The sequence below is a fragment of the Barbus barbus genome (assembly GCF_936440315.1).
Source record: "Barbus barbus genome assembly, chromosome: 22".
NCBI lineage: Eukaryota > Metazoa > Chordata > Actinopteri > Cypriniformes > Cyprinidae > Barbus > Barbus barbus.
The window spans coordinates 27,085,949-27,107,126 of record NC_136750.1 but is presented as its reverse complement, the minus strand read 5'-3'; the positions used below and the strand labels follow the sequence as shown (position 1 = coordinate 27,107,126).

At 36.3% G+C, this 21,178-nt stretch overlaps 1 protein-coding gene across 1 annotated transcript in view; it reads left to right on the top strand.

The window, feature by feature from the left end:
• The window catches only part of LOC306888703 (phosphatidylinositol phosphatase PTPRQ-like), a gene marked incomplete at both ends in the record, with an annotated part of 60,404 nt that overhangs the window by 16,224 nt on the left and 23,002 nt on the right, over positions 1-21,178 (top strand). Inside the window, 20 exons of the mRNA XM_079447116.1 lie at positions 289-346; positions 1,534-1,648; positions 2,868-3,088; positions 4,955-5,024; positions 5,838-6,037; positions 6,179-6,419; positions 7,547-7,675; positions 7,911-8,057; positions 10,198-10,358; positions 10,451-10,847; positions 11,574-11,735; positions 11,825-12,004; positions 12,389-12,496; positions 12,584-12,865; positions 13,863-14,144; positions 18,657-18,968; positions 19,048-19,323; positions 19,931-20,082; positions 20,179-20,320; positions 20,649-20,930. Coding sequence (XP_079303242.1) covers positions 289-346; positions 1,534-1,648; positions 2,868-3,088; positions 4,955-5,024; positions 5,838-6,037; positions 6,179-6,419; positions 7,547-7,675; positions 7,911-8,057; positions 10,198-10,358; positions 10,451-10,847; positions 11,574-11,735; positions 11,825-12,004; positions 12,389-12,496; positions 12,584-12,865; positions 13,863-14,144; positions 18,657-18,968; positions 19,048-19,323; positions 19,931-20,082; positions 20,179-20,320; positions 20,649-20,930 — 3,917 coding nt within the window. The remainder of the gene's footprint in view (positions 1-288; positions 347-1,533; positions 1,649-2,867; positions 3,089-4,954; positions 5,025-5,837; positions 6,038-6,178; positions 6,420-7,546; positions 7,676-7,910; positions 8,058-10,197; positions 10,359-10,450; positions 10,848-11,573; positions 11,736-11,824; positions 12,005-12,388; positions 12,497-12,583; positions 12,866-13,862; positions 14,145-18,656; positions 18,969-19,047; positions 19,324-19,930; positions 20,083-20,178; positions 20,321-20,648; positions 20,931-21,178) is intronic.

Here is a 21,178-nt window from a genome sequence, read left to right as displayed (position 1 = left end):
AGATTTTATCATACTGGTCAATTGCATATATGTTTAGCATGGGTTTTGTGCTACATGACATGCATATAAATACTAATCAAGTACCAAATTAAATTCTTAAGATTAGCAGAGTTGTGTGCCATTTAGAATTGCTTTTAGAATTAAAATGGAATATTGTAATCAATATTTGAGATGCCACCTATTAATTTTTTATAGATTTATTATATCCTATCATAAAAAGTGTGTGATTTATCCAGTCAGAGCATTTGCACACAACTGTGTACATCACCTTATGTGTACTGTTTGCAGAGGATGGAGCATCCTTTTAAAAACAGCTTCCTCTCTGGTCTCCAGCACAGCTTGTTTGGTCTCCACACCACTTGTTTGAGGGGGAGAAGGGAGACCACTTGGCTGCTGTGGTCCTGTGCGGCTCGCAAAATCCCAACACATCCAAAGATTCCTTGTTTAACCCACCAAATAGAAAACAAGCCCTCAAGTACAATGTTATGTAGAAATTACCTTTGGTAAATTCCAGAGCGCAAGAAGCATCTTCAGCATACTTCAAATTGACCGTCCAATGTCAGCATCCATGCCCTCGTCTTCATTGTGTCACCTGGAACAGAAACAGATATACTGTTACATATAATTTCATAAAACTTAATAAAAGACCTGTACAGACATAATAAATTCAGACATTATTTAACTAAAATTAAAATAGATAACAAATACAAATCACAGTATAGTTTATCAGTAATCCTAAGAAATAACACTGAGCCAAACACACATGCTAAAAACTACAACTTACTTACACATAGTAAGAAATGGTTATAAGAACTGAAACAGATGTGAAACAAGTAGTAGAAAAGAGGAGAAATCAAAAGTGATACATATACATATATATTATGTATTATTATGTGTTATGTTAGAATCTTATACCTTTTGTTCTTTAATATTTTGAATTGTTTTTAGCTTTTTATTTATTTTTTCATTTAAATGTTAAGTTTTGAAATTTTGTTGTATGCATTTGTCATTTTTATTTAATTTCTTTATTTTTAAAATGTGTATAGGTAGTATTTATAAAGTTTTAGCTTTAGATCTGTTTTTAGTTGTTTTAATACTACAATCGATTGCTTCTGTTGTCCTCATTTGTAAGTCGCTTTGGATAAAAGCGTCTGCTAAATGACTAAATAATAATAAAAAAGCTTATTGTAAATATTTATTTACAGTTGCACATTATTGCTAATCAGACTTGTCGTTTTTTCCAGACTTTATATTTTTTTCACAAATGAAGCTTTAACACCAATGAATCTTCTATGAAATTGTCATTATCACCTCAAAATGTGACATTTAAATATTTAACAAAAAAAATAAAGTGCAAACCAATACAGTGCCATTTCATATGATCTAATACATAAAGTTGTTATAGAAAAATGTATGGAATTATGCCTTTTAAAATGTTTCATGACTTAAACAACAAAGGACTTATCTCTCACCATGTTACATTGGTTGTAGATGTGTAACTTGTATAGGTATTGTGTTTATTCTGTGTTATAGGCTCAAGTGTCCAGTGTAACCCCTGGAACATCATACACTGTGACAGTCAATGCGGTGGCCTCGTCAGGGTTCAGCTCACCTGTCAGCCGAATACTCGGCACCACTATTGAATCCTGTAAGTCTGTGTGTTCCGTTCTTCTCATCTATATATATATATATATATTCCTTTAGACTAGAGATTTTGACCTGTTTTTGCTTGTCAAGTAAAAAAAGATTAAATTATTTGGTTACACTTTATTTCGATAGTCCACTTTAGACATTCTACTAACTATAAGTAACTTTGTAACTACATGTCAACTACTTGTCATTAATTTGCAACTACATATCTACTAACTCGCAGTGTAGACTGTTGGCGTAGGTTTAGGGTTAGTAGAATAAGTTGACGTATACTTGCAAAGTTTCTCATAGTCAGTATGTTGTATGTTGTGGACCCATCAAAATAAAGTGTTAGCAGATATTAAGCAGACAGTCTACTAATGACTGCTAGTTGACATGTAATTGCAAAGTTACTTACTGTTAGTAGAATGTCTAGAGTGGACTATCGAAATAAAGTCTTACCAACATACAACACTCTTTAAAATAAAGGCTCCAAAAGGGGGTTTTCACAGTGTTGCCATAGAAAAGAACAATTATGGGTTCCCCAAAGCAACTTTCAGTGAGCAGTTCTTAAAAGAACCATATTTTTTTCTTAGATTGAAGAACATTTTAATAATCTACATTTTTTGTTTTGTTTTGTAAGCGTAGAACCAGTGACGAAAATTGAAAGGTGAAACCTTTTGAGATGTTGTACATGAATCCATATGCATTTTGTTTCATCTGAAGTGTGTGTGTGTGTGTGTGTGTGTGTGTTTATGTTTGCATAATTGATGCTGATTCCAGTTAGCAGGCTTTGATAGGTCCGTATCAGATTCCCAGGTTGCTGTTTGCTCGTCCCTCCGAGAATGGCATGGTCGGCTTTCTGATGGCTTTATATTGTTATTCTCCTAAATTGCTAACACCTCCACAACAACAGATACTGTAGCTGTTAGTGAGCCAAACGCCTTCTGAAAGACCTCTAAATTTGATAATGACCTGGATGATACTCAATCTAGGTCAGAGCAACAATATCCGTCCTGCTTCATTGCAGAACAAGAGGAAATAATGGCAACTATAAATGGAAGAAGTGACAATGAATTAAAATTAATTGTGTGTAAAAACTACATAAAATAATTGCTGTAATTAACCAATTAGATTCAAGTATTCAATAAAGCTGTCATACAGTAGGATAAAATACTGATTTCATTATAAAATGCTTAAATGAATTCATGATTTGTGTTGTATCTATGTGTCTGCAGTACCTGCGGCCCCCTCTAAGCCAGAAGGTGAGCGGGTCGGTTCCAATGGGATCCTGCTATCCTGGCGGATGCCTCTCGACAACTCAATTCACTCATTTGTCATCAGATACAAGGAAATGTGTCCATATCCCGACCCTACCTTCACTGAGGTCACCAAGAGCCTGGATATCCCAGAAACCCTGCTGAACACACTAACCCCTGGAGCCACATACAACATCAAGGTGCACGCTTGAGGCATTATTTGATAGCAAAAATGAGAGAAAAGCACAAAAAAAAACACCTAATGTTTTATGTAAACATATTTTTGCCCATAGCATAGATTTTCAAATATTATAGGAACAGAATATCAAGCTTCCTAGAGTGTGTACATAACACATTTGACTACAATATGTTTTTATGGAAATGTTTTTTTAGCAAACTCTGAAAAGGAACTAAAGTATAATAACTTTTTCAAAGCTGCATCATGTTACATAGGAATATAATGAACTACCATTTAAAAAATTGGAATTAATATTTTTGTAATGTTTTTGAAAGAAGTCTCCTATACTCAGCAAGACTGCATTTATTTGATCAAAAGTACAGCAAAAACAGTAATATTGTGAAATACTATCACAATTTCAAAGAATTGTTTTCTATTTGAATATATTTTATCATGATCTTTCAGAAATATTTCTAATATGCTGATTTGCTGCTCAAGAAACATTTTTTATTATTAACAACATTAAAAACAGTTGTGCGGCCTAATATTTTTGTGGAAACCGAATTTTTTTTCAGGATTCTTTGATGAATATGAAGTTCAAAAGAACAGCATTTTTGTATTATAAGTCCTTTGTAACATTATAAAGGTCTTTACTGTCACTTATGATAAATATAATCAGTGCTTGCTGAATAAAAGTATATACTTCTTGCAAAAAAAAAAAAAAATTATCAATTAACTGACCCCAAGTTTTTTTGAATGGTAGTGTATATTTAAAACAATAGAACTACAAATGCATTGATAACAAAAGCTATAAAATAATAAAAAACATTATGTCAGTGAGCATGGTTGTAATAAGGATAATTTTGCTCAAGGAGCAAAACTGTAATAAAGGAAACATTTGAGGTTGAAGCACTTGAAGTGACAAGATACTTCAGTGGATAGTTCAGTGGAAAAGCATCCTCAAAAACTACTTTTAATCATGACAGGTCTGCCTCATTGAATACTAACCTGGTATGATGAGCACAAAACCCAGACTGAGTGAACATGTGTTTTCTCATAATATGCAAATTTAGTACACACTACTAACAAATTCAGATGTGACGTCACGAGAAATGCACTTCTTAAAGATTCCCAGTTCGACAGATTTTTACTAGAACTCTAAAGAACTCTTGGCCTCTTATTGAGGAATAGTGCAACATCACACAGTTCAAGAGCTAAACTACATTATTCCCCAAGGAATTAAGCTCTTCTAAAGGCAAAAGCATGACCTGCTCCTTATTAAGTGCATGGAAATTATTGCATTTATAGATGTTACTGATATTATATCCAGCCCATGTGTACATGAGATGTTTGAACTTCCTTTATTTCCCATTTAAGTGTTTTGCGGTGTATTGTTGTGTCACCTCTAATGAAATAGCAGCCAGTAAAAACTTTTCTGAAAATGCTGTTTAACTCTATAGGGAAGGTCCAGCGTTCAGCAGACACTACTGGATTAACTGTCCATGGGAAAGTTGCCAGTGGCCTCTATTCTATTGATCCCACTCAATAATTTATCAGCTGTGAATTATTCATCTCCTACGGAGAACTCTGGATCCATGAGGGATCTCTGTTTTCCCTCATTTGTCTCGTGAATTCATTGGCCGGGTACACTGTGAACTCTGAATTGGCTCTCTGAGCTTTTGTGTGATCGTGTGTTTGTACGTGTGACAGTATTTGATGGATCTGTTGTCTGGAGTAGATCATCTTGCATTGAAATCTTCATTCACAGTGTTTATATAAGCACCTCTGCTAAGTCATGGTGATAAATCAAGCAGACGTTCTTATGCTGCATGCTTTTGGCTACAGTATATTGCTTTTTAAAAGCTTTTCTTCTGTCTTTTCTCTACAGGTTGCAGCAGTTAACAAAGCAGGAATTGGACCTTTTAGCCAGTCTCTGTACTACAAAACTGCAGAGGCCCGTAAGCAACATCCATATATTTTACTTAAGCTTTTTGCGAAGTCCTAGTGAGCCTCTTTGCTGTCTTCAAAGGCAGCATCTTGAGTAACTGATTCAAAATGCTCTTCATGGACAGTAACTTTGTTAATGGTTACTCATGTGCAAAACATGAATAGCATTCCTCCTGTGAAGCGCATTTTGATACTCTAATAAGCACAGAAATGCACAAAACACACCAGTATTGGGTGAAATTGTTCATTTTAAATAAATGGAACATTTTTAGTAAAACATAAAATATATTTTAAATTGACATTTCACTCAATTTTGATGTAATCCTCTTTTAAAAAATTCTCTGAACTCATCACAATGAATTGTGGTATTTGTCACAAAAATATTAAGCAACTATTTTCAACAGTGATAATTAGAAATGTTTATTGAGCAGCAAATCATCGTATTAGAATTTCTGAAGGATCACGTGACACTGAAAACTGGAGTAATGATGCTGAAAATTCAGCTTTGATCACATGAATTACATTTAAAATATTCAAATAGAAAACGGTTGTTTTAAATTGTAATAATATTTCACAATATTGCTATTTTTACTGTATTTCTGATTAAATAAAAGCACTCTTGGTGAGCATTAGAGACATTCAAAAAAAAATTTAAAATCTTACCAAATTTCTGAATGTCAGTGTATATGCTAGCAAAGATTTTCTGCTTATGATGCCTAAAAGTGATCCTACAGTAAGTGGGGATGTATTTATTGTATGAAAATACATTGTATGATTAGTTTGTGTATGTGTTCTGATCCATGTGTTTATGTTCAATCTCACAGCCCCTGGTCTGGTGTCAAACCTCACAGCGTTTGCTGAGGATCACACTTCAGTGTTAGTAACATGGTTTCTCCCCGTACGCATTAATGGTCTCATCACTAAGTTTGCAGTGAAAGTCAAACATGCTCGAACAGGCCAGACCGTCCGTATGCTGGAGCGCAATGCAGAGGACATCATGAACGGAGCCCTGCCTCATTGCAACGTACGTTCGTACTTGCATTAATGAAGATTTGAAGTGATAAATGACAGCTGAGCCAAATTCAAACCGCAGTGGTGTATGCATTGATCTACCAATCTGTACATTTAGTTTCGGAGTGTTTATGTGCATGTATGTGTCTTCTAGGATGCAGCAGACATCTTATCTCGTGGAACTCCAAGCCCATCTGAGTCTTCCCAGTTGACCTCTGCTGTGTTGCCCACTGTTACGCTCTCAGCCGTACCTTCCGCCTCCAGCTGGAGTGTTCCAATCACTGTGACAATTGATGAGCTCCGCCCCTACACTCCCTACGTGTTTGAAGTCTCCGCCTTCACCAGTGATGGGGAGGGACAGATCGCCAGCACTATGGTCCGCATGCCAGAAGCTGGTATGCTATCACACATTCACACACTTAATTCTCAAATACGGTATATATACACTACTGTTCACTATCTTATCAATACGATTTTATGTATAATGCATTATAAAGGTATTCATAGTGTATGTTTTAATTCATTATATCTTTTCATAACTAGGTGTTGCCAAAGTTAAAATTCATTATTACTGTATATTTGTAGATTCTTTGTTGCATCGGAAATTGATTGTTTGTGTTTTAATGCACTTCTAAAGGTATAAAAATCTGTATTATAACTGTGGTTACAATTATTTATGAGATCATTCGATGCATTATAAACATAGGCATTGAAAGGCATAATTAAGCCATTATATACTGCTTTTATAATACTTTTATGATGCATTATGTTTAAAGGCTATCCATTAGCCCACGACTGCTTTGGGCAGTCGTGGGCTAATGGATAGAGAGCTGGACTTGTAACCTGAAGGTCGCGGGTTCGAGCCTCGGGTCCGGCAGGGATTGTAGGTGGGGGAGTGAATAACCAACACTCTCTCCACCCTCAATACCACGACTGAGGTGAGACCCTTGAGCAAGGCACCGAACCCCCAACTGCTCCCCGGGCGCCGCAGCATTGGCTGCCCACTGCTCCGGGTGTATGTTCACTACTGTGTGTGCACTTGGATGGGTTAAATGCAGAACACAAAATCCTGCTTCCCTTTCCCTTTTTTCCCCTTTAAAGTGATTTTTACCGATTTACTTTTATTCTGCAAGGATGCAGAATTTTATTTATTTATTTTAAATCGTATAATATTAATTCACAATAATACAGTTGTACTTGATATTTTTTTGATCAAATAAATGCATGCTTGGTGAGCAGAAGAGACTTCTATCAGAAGCACAATAAAACATCTTACCAACCCCAAACTTTTGAACAGTAATCAAAATTGCAATTCTATTCAAAAGTCTATTTACTCTAAATATCTCTGTGTTTGTGCATGATACATTAATACATGTTATAAATAGGAGACATTACAGAAGTTAATTTCTATTGCAAATATCATCTTGTTTTATCTAAATAAAAAGAGTATTCACAGTAATACTTAATCTCAAGTTGTTGTAACAAAGCAAAAATGTAATGAAAAAAATAATGTGTCTTGCAGCCCCTGAAGACCCGCCTCAAAATGTAGTTTTCAGAAACATCACTTCTAAATCTCTGTCTCTAACTTGGGACCCTCCAAAGATCACCACAGGAAGGTTCAGCTATGTCATCCAGCTCCACAGCTCTGAAGGTAACACTTACTAACACCCATTGACCACCAAACCAATTCGTTCACTGTTTAGCATTCATATTATCTGACAGATACCACACTGTGACAGTAGCTTTACATGACACAAACCAGTGAGTATACGATGCTTTGTAGCTTTGCATTTAACACACATGCTCCAAACTACTTCATTCAAAGCACATCCTCTCATATGTCTTCTCTAAACATTGTGGTGTGTGTATGTATGTGTGTATTTCAGGTGTTATTAGTGAGAACAGCACAATCGAACAGGCGTTTATGTACACTGGACTGACTCCATACACACAATACTATATCCATGCGATGGCCAAATCAGCAGGGGCCACAGGACCGGCAGCAGTGATCAACATTACAACACTAGCAGAAGGTAAAATACATATACACACACAAATTTACTTGCTACATAAATGAATAATTCATTTTATTTGTGGGCGCCTTTCAAGACACTCGAGGACACCTTACAATAATAAAATACATAATTAAACAGGGAAAAACAACAACAACACAATAAACAATACAAAAAAATCAATACCCAATAACGTAACTAAAATCACTCAGGAAAATGAGTTTTAAGATGTCTTAGTGATTGAAACGAAACTGAAGAAGATCTTCGGCACTGTATTGAAGTACCGACACAACAGGCTGAAATATTGTAAGTAAGATCATCCAGTTCAAGATGCTCCATAGAACCATCACGTAGAGCCTCATTTTTCCGATCTTAAACAGCCGGAAATAACACAGAGAGCAACAAAACACTCCGTGTAACAACAGAGTTCAATAGAGTCGGACTTGGATTTCTCCAAATATAGTGCTTATAGTTTTGAAAACGTAAGCCCAGTCCGTTGTAGCATTGAAAACAACTCAATAAAGATTAAAACAATTAAAACAATGAGCGCCCAGGAACAGCGGCAGCTAAAGCGCGCAAGCGTTGGCCCCCGAAAAATTAAGGCTTTTACCGTGACATCGTACTTACCCTTACTCAAATCTTAACCTCATAAAAGAGAACATTTTTGCATTTCTAAATTTAATTTTTTTTTTACTGAGTGTCTCCATTTTTCTCTTAACCTTTAAGAGATTTTTTTTAAATGCATTTTTGCATCTCTAAGAAATTGTATTTTGTTTTATTTTTATTATTTATTTATTTTACTGAGAATGTCCCCATTTGATCAGATTTGCCAACTTCTGAGGACAAAATTTGTTTCTTTACTTTAGATAGTAAAGAAACAACCTGAGAGTGTGAAAATGTTATTTGCACCCTGATTTTGTCTTTCATTGATTTGAATTTTTCAGCTGATATTTCAAACCTTCGGACATGATATAATGTTAGATAATGAAGTGAACCTGAGTTAGTATAGCATATACTTCAGCGGATTTTATTCAATAAAGACTGTCAAATAATAATTAAGTTAAACAAAACCCACAATCCCTGTATGAAAATATTATTGCCTCATACACAATAACCAGCTGAACCACATTTAGCTGTGCTGACTGGAACATAAAGAAGCATTGAATCACTTTAGATACTGCTGATGTGCAATTGCTTTTTTTTCTTTCTGCATGACCCAGCAACACTTTAGTTGTGGTTCATGGATGAATTGCCACAAATTCGTTTTGTGTATTTTCCGCTACAGTGGAGAATTAATGGTTCCTTCAGACATCACTTGACCTCCACCATGATTGATCGTTGGTGTCATGTGTTTTCTGTGTCTGTGTATGCTTGATGTGACATGGGAGCCACGTCATACAAAACAATTCAATTTTTGATTCATCTGTTTGGAGAACAGACAGCTCAGGGAATGGTTAAGTGTTTGTGACTTCTGTAAGTGTTCAGACTCAGGGGTCAAAATAAGTGAGAGTTATAAATGAGGTTTATATTTAGCTGGTCTGGGTGTAATTAAGTCTGTCTGCGAAATCAGCTATCTCTAATTATACCTTTAATTGGGTTAATTTAGCTGGAGGAAATTACTTTTTCATACACAGCCAGTTGGCGCTGAATATGAAAATGCTTATTAAATGCGTGGAAAAACAAGAAAGGTTATTTGTTCACTTAGGGTTGCTTTTATCTAAAATTAGATTTTGGTTCAAGGCCTCAAAGCATCCAATGCTATGATAAGGGCTGCATTTTTCTCAGCATTTGATTGTAGAAATGGGAAAATATATCTGTTCCCAGGACATTAATAATCCAACCCTGACTTTACATGGATATACACTACCATTCAAAATATATTTTTTAAGAAATTAATACTTTGATTTAGTTAGGATGCACTCAAGTGATCAAAAGTGACAGTAAAGACATTTATATTTATATTTTTTATTATGAATAAATTTGCTGGACTTTTCTAGTCGTTTGTGATTTTAAAGCACTCTTTAATAATTTTTTGCACTTCATTTTATTTTAAAGCACGTTTTGTCTTTTTTTAAGTAATTTAAAGTCATCTTGCGGGCCTCTTGGAACAGTGCTAAGGCCCCTGGTTAAGTATGTGTGTGTGCATTTATTTCTCTGTTAGCCCCGAATGCTGTGTCTCATCTGACAGCAGAGGCTGTAGACTCCACATCAGTCCGTCTGTCCTGGAAACCCCCGAGCCAACCGAACGGACTAATCACACACTATCGGATACTAGTGTTATACCGCAGTACTCTTGTACAGGACATCACCCTGCGAGGACAGGTGAAACACACTAAACTCCACAAACACACACACACACGATTACTGTTTTGTGTTTAGTTGAGCTTTACTGATAATATGTCGTTGTGTTACAGAATGCTCCACTTCGTCGTAAGGCGAGGTCACTTGACATCACCACGTCATCTGCGTTCCTTCTCACCTCACACAGAACGTTTCCCGCTTTGGGTCGTGATTTTACCAACACTGAACTGACCTCTGACCTTCCTCTGACCCCGAGCACCCCCCACACATCTCCACCTTGGCTCACAGTGACCCACGACAGAACTGATGTATCTGTTGAAGCTGAGACTGAGGCTGTGACCGAGGAACCTTTGACTGAACTTTCAGCTGTCACTCGAGGAACTGACCAACCACCATTGATTAACTTAAGCCCCTCCCAGCCCCGTCGCTCCACTAGGGCGGTGGCCACAGACTCCACCCAGCAGCAGATGAACCCTTCAACAAGAGCTGCCACCACTATTGGAATAGAGGGTAAATAACTGTTGTGGTGACTTGGATACTAATATTACTGTTAAAAGCACAACCAAAATAACTCATAATAAGTCATTTATTTTAGGTATCCGTAAGTATAAATAGTATTTAAAATCTCCATAGATAAAATTATTTTTTTTAGCAACATAAATAAACCTGTTAGGACAGACCTACTTTACTCTGTGTTCATATTTATAAACTATTATAGTGACGATTAATATTTAGAATTAGCTTTTTATTCGTTTTTATTTTCATATTTTCAATTTTCATTTTAGTTCAAATAGTAATTTTGTTACGCACTCTCATCATTTATATTAGTTTAATATTAGTTTCCATTTTTTTCAGCTGCTGTTTTTTAAGATTTATGTATTTTATTTTTCCTGATTGGTTTCAATTACTGGTTTCAAGTATGCTATACTTAGTCCGTACAGTAGTCCATGACTTATAGTAAGTAAAACAGTAAATAGTTTTATATTGTACCATCATTTTTTTTTATTTGATCACTTAATTCATAGTGCTTCATGGGAAGAATTTTCTCAAAGAATTTTGTAATTAAAAAATATATTTTTGCAAAGTTTGTAATGTTGTTGTGCTAGTTTTCATGTGCTTCCAATAATTTTTTATGGAGAAAGTTATTGGGAAAATTACTAAAAAGGGGAACAGTCATTGTTGCACTCTGTTGCTTTTGCTTCTGTTTTCTGATTGGTTGTGCTTTTTGATTAACAGTCCTACCTGCCACTGAGGAGACAGCAGACCTGTCGTCTGATCGCATCATGTATGTGGTTAGAAAACTGCGTCCTTTCACAGAGTACACATTTAGCGTGACGGCTAAAAACATCATTGGAGAAGGGCCTTCCACAGGAGTTACAGTCAAGACAACTGAACAAGGTAAAATACATTCAGACTTCTGAGTTGAAGTAAAGTAGTTATAAAATACAACTACAAAGTAATAAAGTAACGCCAGTGTTTGCCCACAGTGCCCAGCTCTGTTCAGAATGTGTCCTATCAGAACCTGACCTCCACCTCCATCCGTGTTACTTGGGAGCCACCGCTCAACCCTAATGGCAAGATAACACACTACACTGTATATGCACAAAATCTCCTTACAATCCAGCAATTACAACAGATGGCAGACACCACCACTGCAGTGCTCACAGGTAACACACTAACAAGTACACTACAATTCAAAAGTGTGTTTTTAAGAAATTAAAAAATAAATAAATGTTGTTCTTTTGAACTTTCTATTCATTAAAGAATCCTGAAAAATGGTCCATCAAGGTTTCCACAAAAATGACTTAATACATCTACTAATAAAGCACCAAAAACACCAGCTGATTAAAAGACATTGAGCAAAAATTATAAAAAAAAGAAAAAAGAAATGATGAATTTCCAAGAAAACACCCTTGCATTTGTTTGCAGATTCATCCTGCTTGGATATTTTACATCTAATGCAATGACGTTCAGACATTTCTAAGTGTGACCCAGGTGTTCAAATAGTTTTTGAGGCCACCGTATAACGCTATATATGCTCATATCCACAGGTCTCGACAAGTACAGCAGTTATAAGGTACGTGTGGCCGCTTCTACTGCCGTGGGGGAAAGTCCACTGACCGATGAAGACTACATCTTCGTTATGACACTAGAGGATGGTATTGAGCCAGTTATGTTTCATATACATACAATAGCAGCCTTAAACACTTTTGAAATCTCTTAGCATGCTTCCATCTGTCTTTCAGAGCCGGGTTCACCCCCACGGGATCTGTTCGTAGTGAAAACCACCTCCTCCACCGCTACTCTCACCTGGTCTCCGCCAGAGAAACCCAATGGCATCATCCGCCTGTATGAGGTCTCCTACACCAACGGCACATACAGCAACACAGTCAACAGCACATCACCCAGTGCCACACTGCGCTACCTGAAGCCATACACACACTACAATGTGACTGTCCGTGCGTTTACGCTACACGGACATGGGAACCAGATTTCTGATACTCTACAGATGCTGTCGGGGGAGGATGGTGAGTCATTGTGCGTGTGTGTGTTCATATTTAATTGAAAAACTAGAAGAGGCATAAAACTTTAATCCAATCTCATCCTGAAATCCCACACTCTTTCCCTTTCAAAGGGTTCCTACAATTAAGGCACATTCACACATACAGCGATTAAAGTCTTAGTGCTGTTTGATTTCTAGTAGACGTTCCAACTCTATCAGGCATCAAATCATGTGAACTGTAGTGTCTTTACGCCAGTCGCTATTCGCTCATTGCGTCTCTACTTCAATTTGCATGAAGTGGAATGTAAATCACCAACTCCCATTAATAAAGATGAATGACTTTCGGACACTTTGTTGCAGCAAACATACTTTTAATCAGCAAGAACACATTAAATTGATCAAAAGTGACAGTAAAGACTTTTAGTAAAAATAAATACATTTTATTTTAAATAAATGCCGTTCTTTTCATCAAAGAATTCTCAAAAAGTATCACAGTTTGCACAAAAAAATTAAGCAACATTGATAATAATGAGAAATATTCTTGAGCACCAGATCGGCATATTAGAATGATTTCTGAAGGAAAATGTGACTCTGACTGGAATAATGGCTGATGAAAATTCAGCGTTTCATCACAGAAATAAATTAAATGTTAAAATAGATTCCAATAGAAAATAGCTATTTTAAATTTTAATAATATTTCGAAAGTTTTACTGAGCCCAAACTTCTGAATGTATGAATACACCTTCATTTATAAAAGCCCACATCCCAGCACACCTACTCTGATATATTGAGCCATAGTGCTTATGCAAGTGATTTACGTTTAAATCTTAGTCATTTCCTCTTTTTCTCCCCTGTCCTCTTTGTACTGTTCATTATGTTGAAAATTCAAAAGCACCATAGAACAGGCCAAAAAGGGAGCATGGCCTAATTGTTAATGCATGAGCTCCAGCATGTTGAGTGATATATTTTTTGCACAAAAGCGCTGACTTCATCCTAATGTGCAGATTAATTGTTTCTTGCAGTGCCTGGCAGCCCACCTTACGATTTGACCTATGAGAACATCGGATCCAGTGAGGTGAATGTGTCATGGTCGCCCCCGCTTCTCGCAAATGGCATCATCTTGTTCTACAACGTAGAATACTGGAATGCCACACACAGTCTGAATCAAACCACACACGTGCCTTATGTCATCCTGTCCAACCTGCGGAAGTATGCGCGCTACCGTATCAGCGTACAGGCGGCTACACAGGTCGGCTTGGGAAACCACACGAGTGAGATCCTGAACATCACCACACTGGAGGATGGTGAGTGTTCGGTTTTAACGAATGGACTTTATGATGTTTAATTAAGCTGTTTTTACTTTTAAGGTTCAGTCTTCATGGGGAATTTATCAGGATATGGCTAAAGATGCAGAAAGTATTAAGGTCACACTTAAACATTTCTTCTTTTTACAGATTTTCATTGGTCTGCGCGCAGGAAATTAGAGTTTTACTATTTTTAACTTTTTATTTCTCCCACAGGACATTTCTGAAAGCAATCTGGGAGTTGTTGTTTTTTACGGTGTTATGGATCAATTTAATCCTTCTACCTCAGGAGACAGAACCTACTGACAATGCTTGTGTTTGTTTCTCTGTGTTTGGTTGGTTAGTTTTTCCATTAGCAGCTGTCAGAATGGACAAATGTGGATGCCGTTCCTGCCATGGGAGACATTCTCTTACATTTACTAACTCAAATCACTGTCGTGTTCGAAGAGTAAAGTCCTTTTCCACAGTTTTGGGTCTATAATAGCTGTTTTTCCTGAACAACAGTACCCAGTTCCCCTCCAAAATTCCTAATCGCCAGGAAATTGTCTGATACTGAGGTAGAGTTGTCCTGGAAACCTCCCAAGGAGGCCAACTCTGAGATTTTATACTACATAGTGAGAGTGTGGTAAGTAAAGATGATTTAAAATCAGTTTTTACCAAAGACCTGGCTTTTGTCATACACGACTGAAACTAACATTTGTGTGCGTGTATTAGGAATCTGAGCTCTGAGTTTGTCACCAATGTGACGGAAACGTCAGTGGTGGTCACTGTGGATGGATTGGGTCAATATAATGCCTCCGTGAGCAGCTGGACTCGACTCGGAGATGGAGGAATGTTGATTTACATCACGTTCAGTACCATAGAATCAGGTGAACACAAGCACATTCTGTCATCATATACATGTTTCTAATGTGAAGGCACATATGCCTCATTTTGGCCAAAAATTATTGCATTATCACAAGTATCCTAGAATGAACTGTGAAATCATTTGGAGATGACGGAAGTATCAGATTTAAATAAATACATTACATAACAGTTATAAACTACATCTTAAAATATATTCAAACTTAAGAGACTTTTCAAAATCTTACAGACACCAACATTTTGAAAGACTGAAAGAGTATATATTTTACTTTGTACTAAAAATATATTAATAGAAAATAACAGAACATTTAACTTCTTTCTGGATGTTTCAATTCAGTCAGTTATAAGGTTTAGTTTCATTTAGCCTAGAGAGTGAGGCAGCTCACTAAGTTTTGAAAAAGAACCACAATATCATGAAACAGCTTTGTCCTCATAGTCATAAAGATAAATGCTTTCTCTGTTTTGCAGCCCCCTCTGACCCTCCACAGAATGTATCATACACACTCCTCACCACCTCTACAGTGCATCTCAGCTGGAGTCCTCCAAACCAACCCAACGGCATCATCCAATACTATACCATCGTCTACACAGACAATACAAAAAACAACACAAAGTATACACAGGTACACAGATGAGTGTTGATCTTTTTGGAGACACTAAACATGATGGTGTTCTATTTTATATTTGAATATCATTTAAAATGTCATTTATATTAAATGTATATGCAAAGCTGAATTTTCAGCATCATTACTTCAGTCTTCGGTGTCACATGATCCTTCAGAAATCATTCTAATATGCTGATTTGCTGATTATTATCATTCTAATAATCTGATTTCTTATTATCAATATTGAAAACAGTTTTGCTGCTTAATGTTTTTGTGGAAACTTTGATACATTTTTTCAGGATTCCTTGATGAATAGAAAGAAAGAAGTCTTTACTGTCACGTTTGATCAACTCGATGCTAAATTTTATTTTATTTTAAATAACGTTTTAATGTGTTTTTTTAAATAGATGTTAACTAAATCGGCTGTCACTGGAAACTTGTCACACCTAATTAGCAGACAGTGTCTAACTGCAATTTACTGTAGATATGATTTGTTTAAGATATGAATTAAGATATTAATAACCTTTTTCTTGTCTAGATATCTTCATTAGATAAAATACCTTTGGCAGGTTTTACAATCCTGATTAGTTGTGCAGAAATCAGAAAGAAATAAGTAGAAAAAATGCTTTTGGACATGTAACATTTAAAGAAATATATTGCCCAAAAATTTTAATTCTGTCATTTTTTACACACCCTCAAGTTGTTCCAAACCTGTTTGAGATTCTTTCTTCTGTTAAGCATAAAATAAGATATTTTAAAGAATGTGGGCAACCAAACAGTTGACGGTAGCCATTGACTTCCATAGTATATGAAAAATACTAAAGACTGAATCAGTGGCTACTGTCAGCTGTTTGGTTACCCACATTCTTCAAAATATCTTATTTTGTATTCGACAGAAGAAAGAAACTCGTACAGGTTTTGAACAAGAGGAGGGTAACTAAATGATGAACCAACACAGTACTTTTTGTAAAGGATTTAATCTCTAAGAATAGCTAAACCAACTCAAATACACAGATTTTAAGCTCACAATGAAATGCTGATTGAGTCATGCAGTCAATGACCATGTTCTCTTTCTATCTTTGTAGATGGTTCCGGGTTCAGAGCATTGGTTTGTGTTGTCTGATCTGAGGGCAGGACATGATTACAGTGTATGGATGAGTTCCAGCACTTCTGTTGGTGATGGGGGAGTGTTCAGTCCCCATCTAAACTTCACCGCGTTAGAGGACGGTCAGTCTCCTCACACACTGAGGGGAGAAACGCAGCTCTGCACCACTTTTCCAACAGATTACGTTCCAAAAAAAATCACACTGAAACTCATAAACACACCCACATGCATGCACACACACAGATTCAGCACATGTTGTGAAAGGAGACAACTTCCTTCAAGCTGCAAACTGGGATTGTTGAGCCCTCACCACGAGACTGAGTGCGTCTGATCTGAAAGCCTTTTATTTGTCGGTCTCTAGACTATCCCAGCTTGCATTTCCTCTCACAGGATTTGTTGAAAATAGAAAATAGCACGTTGCTGTACGTTTCTGGGTACATTATGTAACATGTTATATATTTGTCTTTGAATATTGTAAATGCGTCAATTTGACTTAAGCAATTGGAGACTTTTTTGTCTCCAGCTTCTCATATGTTTGTGCTTAGAAAAAGAGCCCAGTAATGTCATGTATCTCCAATTGTACTCAGATTTGCCAAAATCTACAGGTCAGAGATCTCAATATGAATTCAAACATTACTCATGAACGCAAATGATCTGAGCAGCTATCTACTTTATTTTTTATAGCTTTACTCTTTTATTAAATGTCAACAGCTCATTTGCTCTCCTTTTACTTTTAGGATTAATTTCTGAGCTGATTCCTAAAAGAAACAATTGAGAAGTATTATACATTTGATGTTCTGAGCTATTAAAGAGCAATATTTGGACAATAAAATGAATTATTTCATTTATGTGAATGTTAACCTGGTTTCAGAAACTATACCGTGTGTCAAGGTTTTATGTAATAGTCATAGCAAACCGTTTTTGTGTGATTTTGGGAAAAACGGTGCAGAGGTGACCTTCTGAGACAGATGAAGGTTTTTCTCCCCGGGTGTCTGAGATTTTGAAAGTGTTCTATATGAATAAATAATGCTATGGTCCTAATGCCATGGTCCTGTTTGGCTCTTTGTGCGTGATTGTGTCTGATCGGTTTGCAGTTACTGGAGAATCACCCAGCTTCAGCAGCTCAGTTCAGCCCAAAGCAATATCTCGGACACAGAACATGCTCTAGACGGATTTTCTTACTAACACAATCAGTCTGTCTTTCTCTGCTTCTCTCTCCTTTTCTATATCTGTGATCTTGACTCTGGATTTTGCAGACGCTGTGGCAGAGTTTAATTACCATTTTTCATTTCCACAGATTCCCAGATGTGTGTAATTGCTGAATATCATGTCATGTGTGCTTTTGAATTTTTTGTATGAATAATTGTTGACTGGCTTGAATTGTTAACTGGTTTGAATAGTTGACTGGTTTGGTGTTGCAGTGTGCCATTTATGCTTTATTTAAGCATAAATTAATGAATTAATATTTATAATTATAATATATAATAATATATTAATTAAAAGGATAGTTCTTTGTACATCTAACGGGTGAATCTCAATTTCTCGGTCATATTTCACACTAAGATTTTAAATATATAATATATTAAAATAAAATCCTATTTTCTATTTATTTATTTTGCATCAAGTCAATTTTAGGACCTTTTAAGATTTTTCAAAATCTTTTTTTATTATATATCCTTATGAAAACCTTTTAATAGTCCTTTAATAGGCTTCATTTTTGAGGTGAAATATGCCCTAATATTGCAAGTTTTCATGAGATGAACCCTAATTTTGTTACTTTAGACTGGGGAACAAAGCCTCATTCCATTTCTTGGTTGCATATTGAACCAACATTTATTACTTAGACTGCAATGATTTGTTCCCTGTTCTAAAGTGTAACTGTTAGCTGTTCTTCACACATTATTAATTGCTTCTCTTCTACATCCTCCCCCTGTGCAGTGCCGAGTGGTCCGGTCCACAACCTCACTGCTACGATCTATAGCTCTACAGCTGTAGTGATCAGCTGGGACCCTCCTCTGGAGCCCAACGGCAGAGTCTTCTATCAGCTGAGCCTCCAAGAGGCGGGTATGACCCACCCGTTCATCAACCGCACAGTTAACATCACCATCACCAAAACTACCACAGACAACATCTACCTTTTCACCAAGCTCAGGAAATATTTTCCCTACATCATAAAAGTCACCCCGGCAACCAGTGCAGGATCTGCCGTAAACCACACTGCAATGCTACACCTGCGAACAGATGAAGATTGTATGCATCACTTCTTGTTTTTTACATGCAAATGTATATAAAGCATATGTGAAAACATTGTGTGTCTGTGTTTTGACAGTCCCAAGTTCTCCTCCGTTGCCTGGAGCTAGTAGGAATCTCTCCAGCACCTCCATCCATGTGTCATGGTTCCCCCCAGTGGAAGCCAATGGGGAGATCATAGATTATGCTGTAGCTTTACAAGGTCCTGGGACTGTCAACAAAACCTACACCGCTGAAACACAACTAATGCTCTCGGAACTCACTTCATTTACACCTTACAATCTCTCCATCGCTGCGGTCACCCGCATAGGTGTCGGTCCCTTCATGATTATTCCACTGCATACTGATGAAGCAGGTCAGAGATGCATCTTTATTGTTTTTCTAGAGGAACTGATCTGTTCAAAATTGAAATGTTTAAGTTAGAATTTGAATGTGGAGTTTGTTTGATATTTGAACATTTAAAACAAAAATTTGAAAAGTATTTTGTTTGATCTTTGAAAATGTAAACTTTTGTTCAACTTTAAATCTTTAATTTTAAAATCTGAATTTGTTTGCTATTTACATTTTTAAAACAGAAATAGAATTTGAGATCTAATGTTTGATCTTTAAAATGTAAACTTATGTTAAACATTAGATCTTTAAGGCATGACTTTAAAATTTGAATTCGAAATTTGTCATTTGAAATTTAAAAATTTAAATTTAAAGTAAAACTTTTTTGTTATAAATTTTAAATGCATGCATCAATTTTGTTATATGCAACATAAACAACACAAAACAACACAAGGGCAATAACCCTAAAATGGTTATTACTTAAAATGTAATAAAGTTTGACATTTGAAAATTGTAATTTGAAATCTAAAGTCCTAATTTAAAAGCTGAATATCCTACTTTGCAAACTCATACAATTATAAATGTGCAGACTTAATGTGTCTAATGTCTTATGTGCTTTTTTGTGTGCCCAGTCCCAATGTCTCCACCACGTGATCTGATTATTTTTAACCACACTGTGAATTCAGTGTGGCTTCAGTGGGAACCAAGTCCAGAGCCAAATGGAATCGTCCAGCACTACGGATTCCGAATACTTGAACTAAACACATACACTTTCAGTTATCAGGTAATTACACCCCTATGTCTATGTAGTATGATTGATTATGTTCTCACATTTTTCTCTGTGTGTAAATTAAACTTCATATGCCTCTGTTTACCCAAGAACTCATCAGATGCATCCACACAAGCAGAGCTGAGTGGCTTTAGACCTCATAATTCATATGAAATCAGCGTGTGCACATTCACTAGAGCAGGAAATGGGGATCAGTATAGCCTGCCTGTTGTATTCACCACCAATGAATCAGGTAATACACACTCGCACATGCAATCGTGTCACATGATCCTTCAGAAGTTATTCTAAATATGCTCATTTGGTGCTCAAGACACATTTCTTATTATTGTCAATGCGAAAACTTACGGAAAATGTAAAAAAAAAAGTTTAAACTTTTTTGTTAAACTTTAGGTTTTAAATCTTGTCTTTTTGGGTTTTAAGTCTTGGCTTTGAAATTTGAATTTGTTTGATATTTCAAATTTAAAAGCTATACAAATACAAAAATATATATATACAGAGTCTTAGCGATCAAATGAAGGAGAAATGAAGATAAATCTGTGGTGTTGGTGTGTATGTTTCAGTGTCAGATGCCGTCGGGAATCTGACCTGCTCTGGATTGGATTGGAATTCAGTGTACATGGAATGGGAGCTTCCGATTCATCCTAACGGAGAGATTCTGTACTACCTTATTCGCTCTGGAGATCTAGAGGAGGAGGCTCATCCTCTCATGCTCACACACACAGTGGCGCACACTTTCATCGGCCTGTCACCTAACATTTTCAATGTCATAAGCGTAGCTGCAGTTAATTCAGCCGGAATTGGGGAAGAAGCCAACTGTACTGCACACACTCCACCAGAGTCAGGTATCATGACTTAAAGGGATAGATTTTCTGAAAATTTACTCTCCCTCACGCCATCCAAGATGTAGATGAGTTTGTTTCTTCATTGCTCATCGGTGGATCCTCTGCAGTGAATGGGTGCCGTCAAAATGAGTGTCCAAACATAAAAATTTCATAAAAATCTGCAAGTAATCCACACTACTCCAGTCCATTAATTAATGTCTTGCGAAGTGTAAAGCTTCATGTTTGTGAGAAATAAATCCATAATTAAA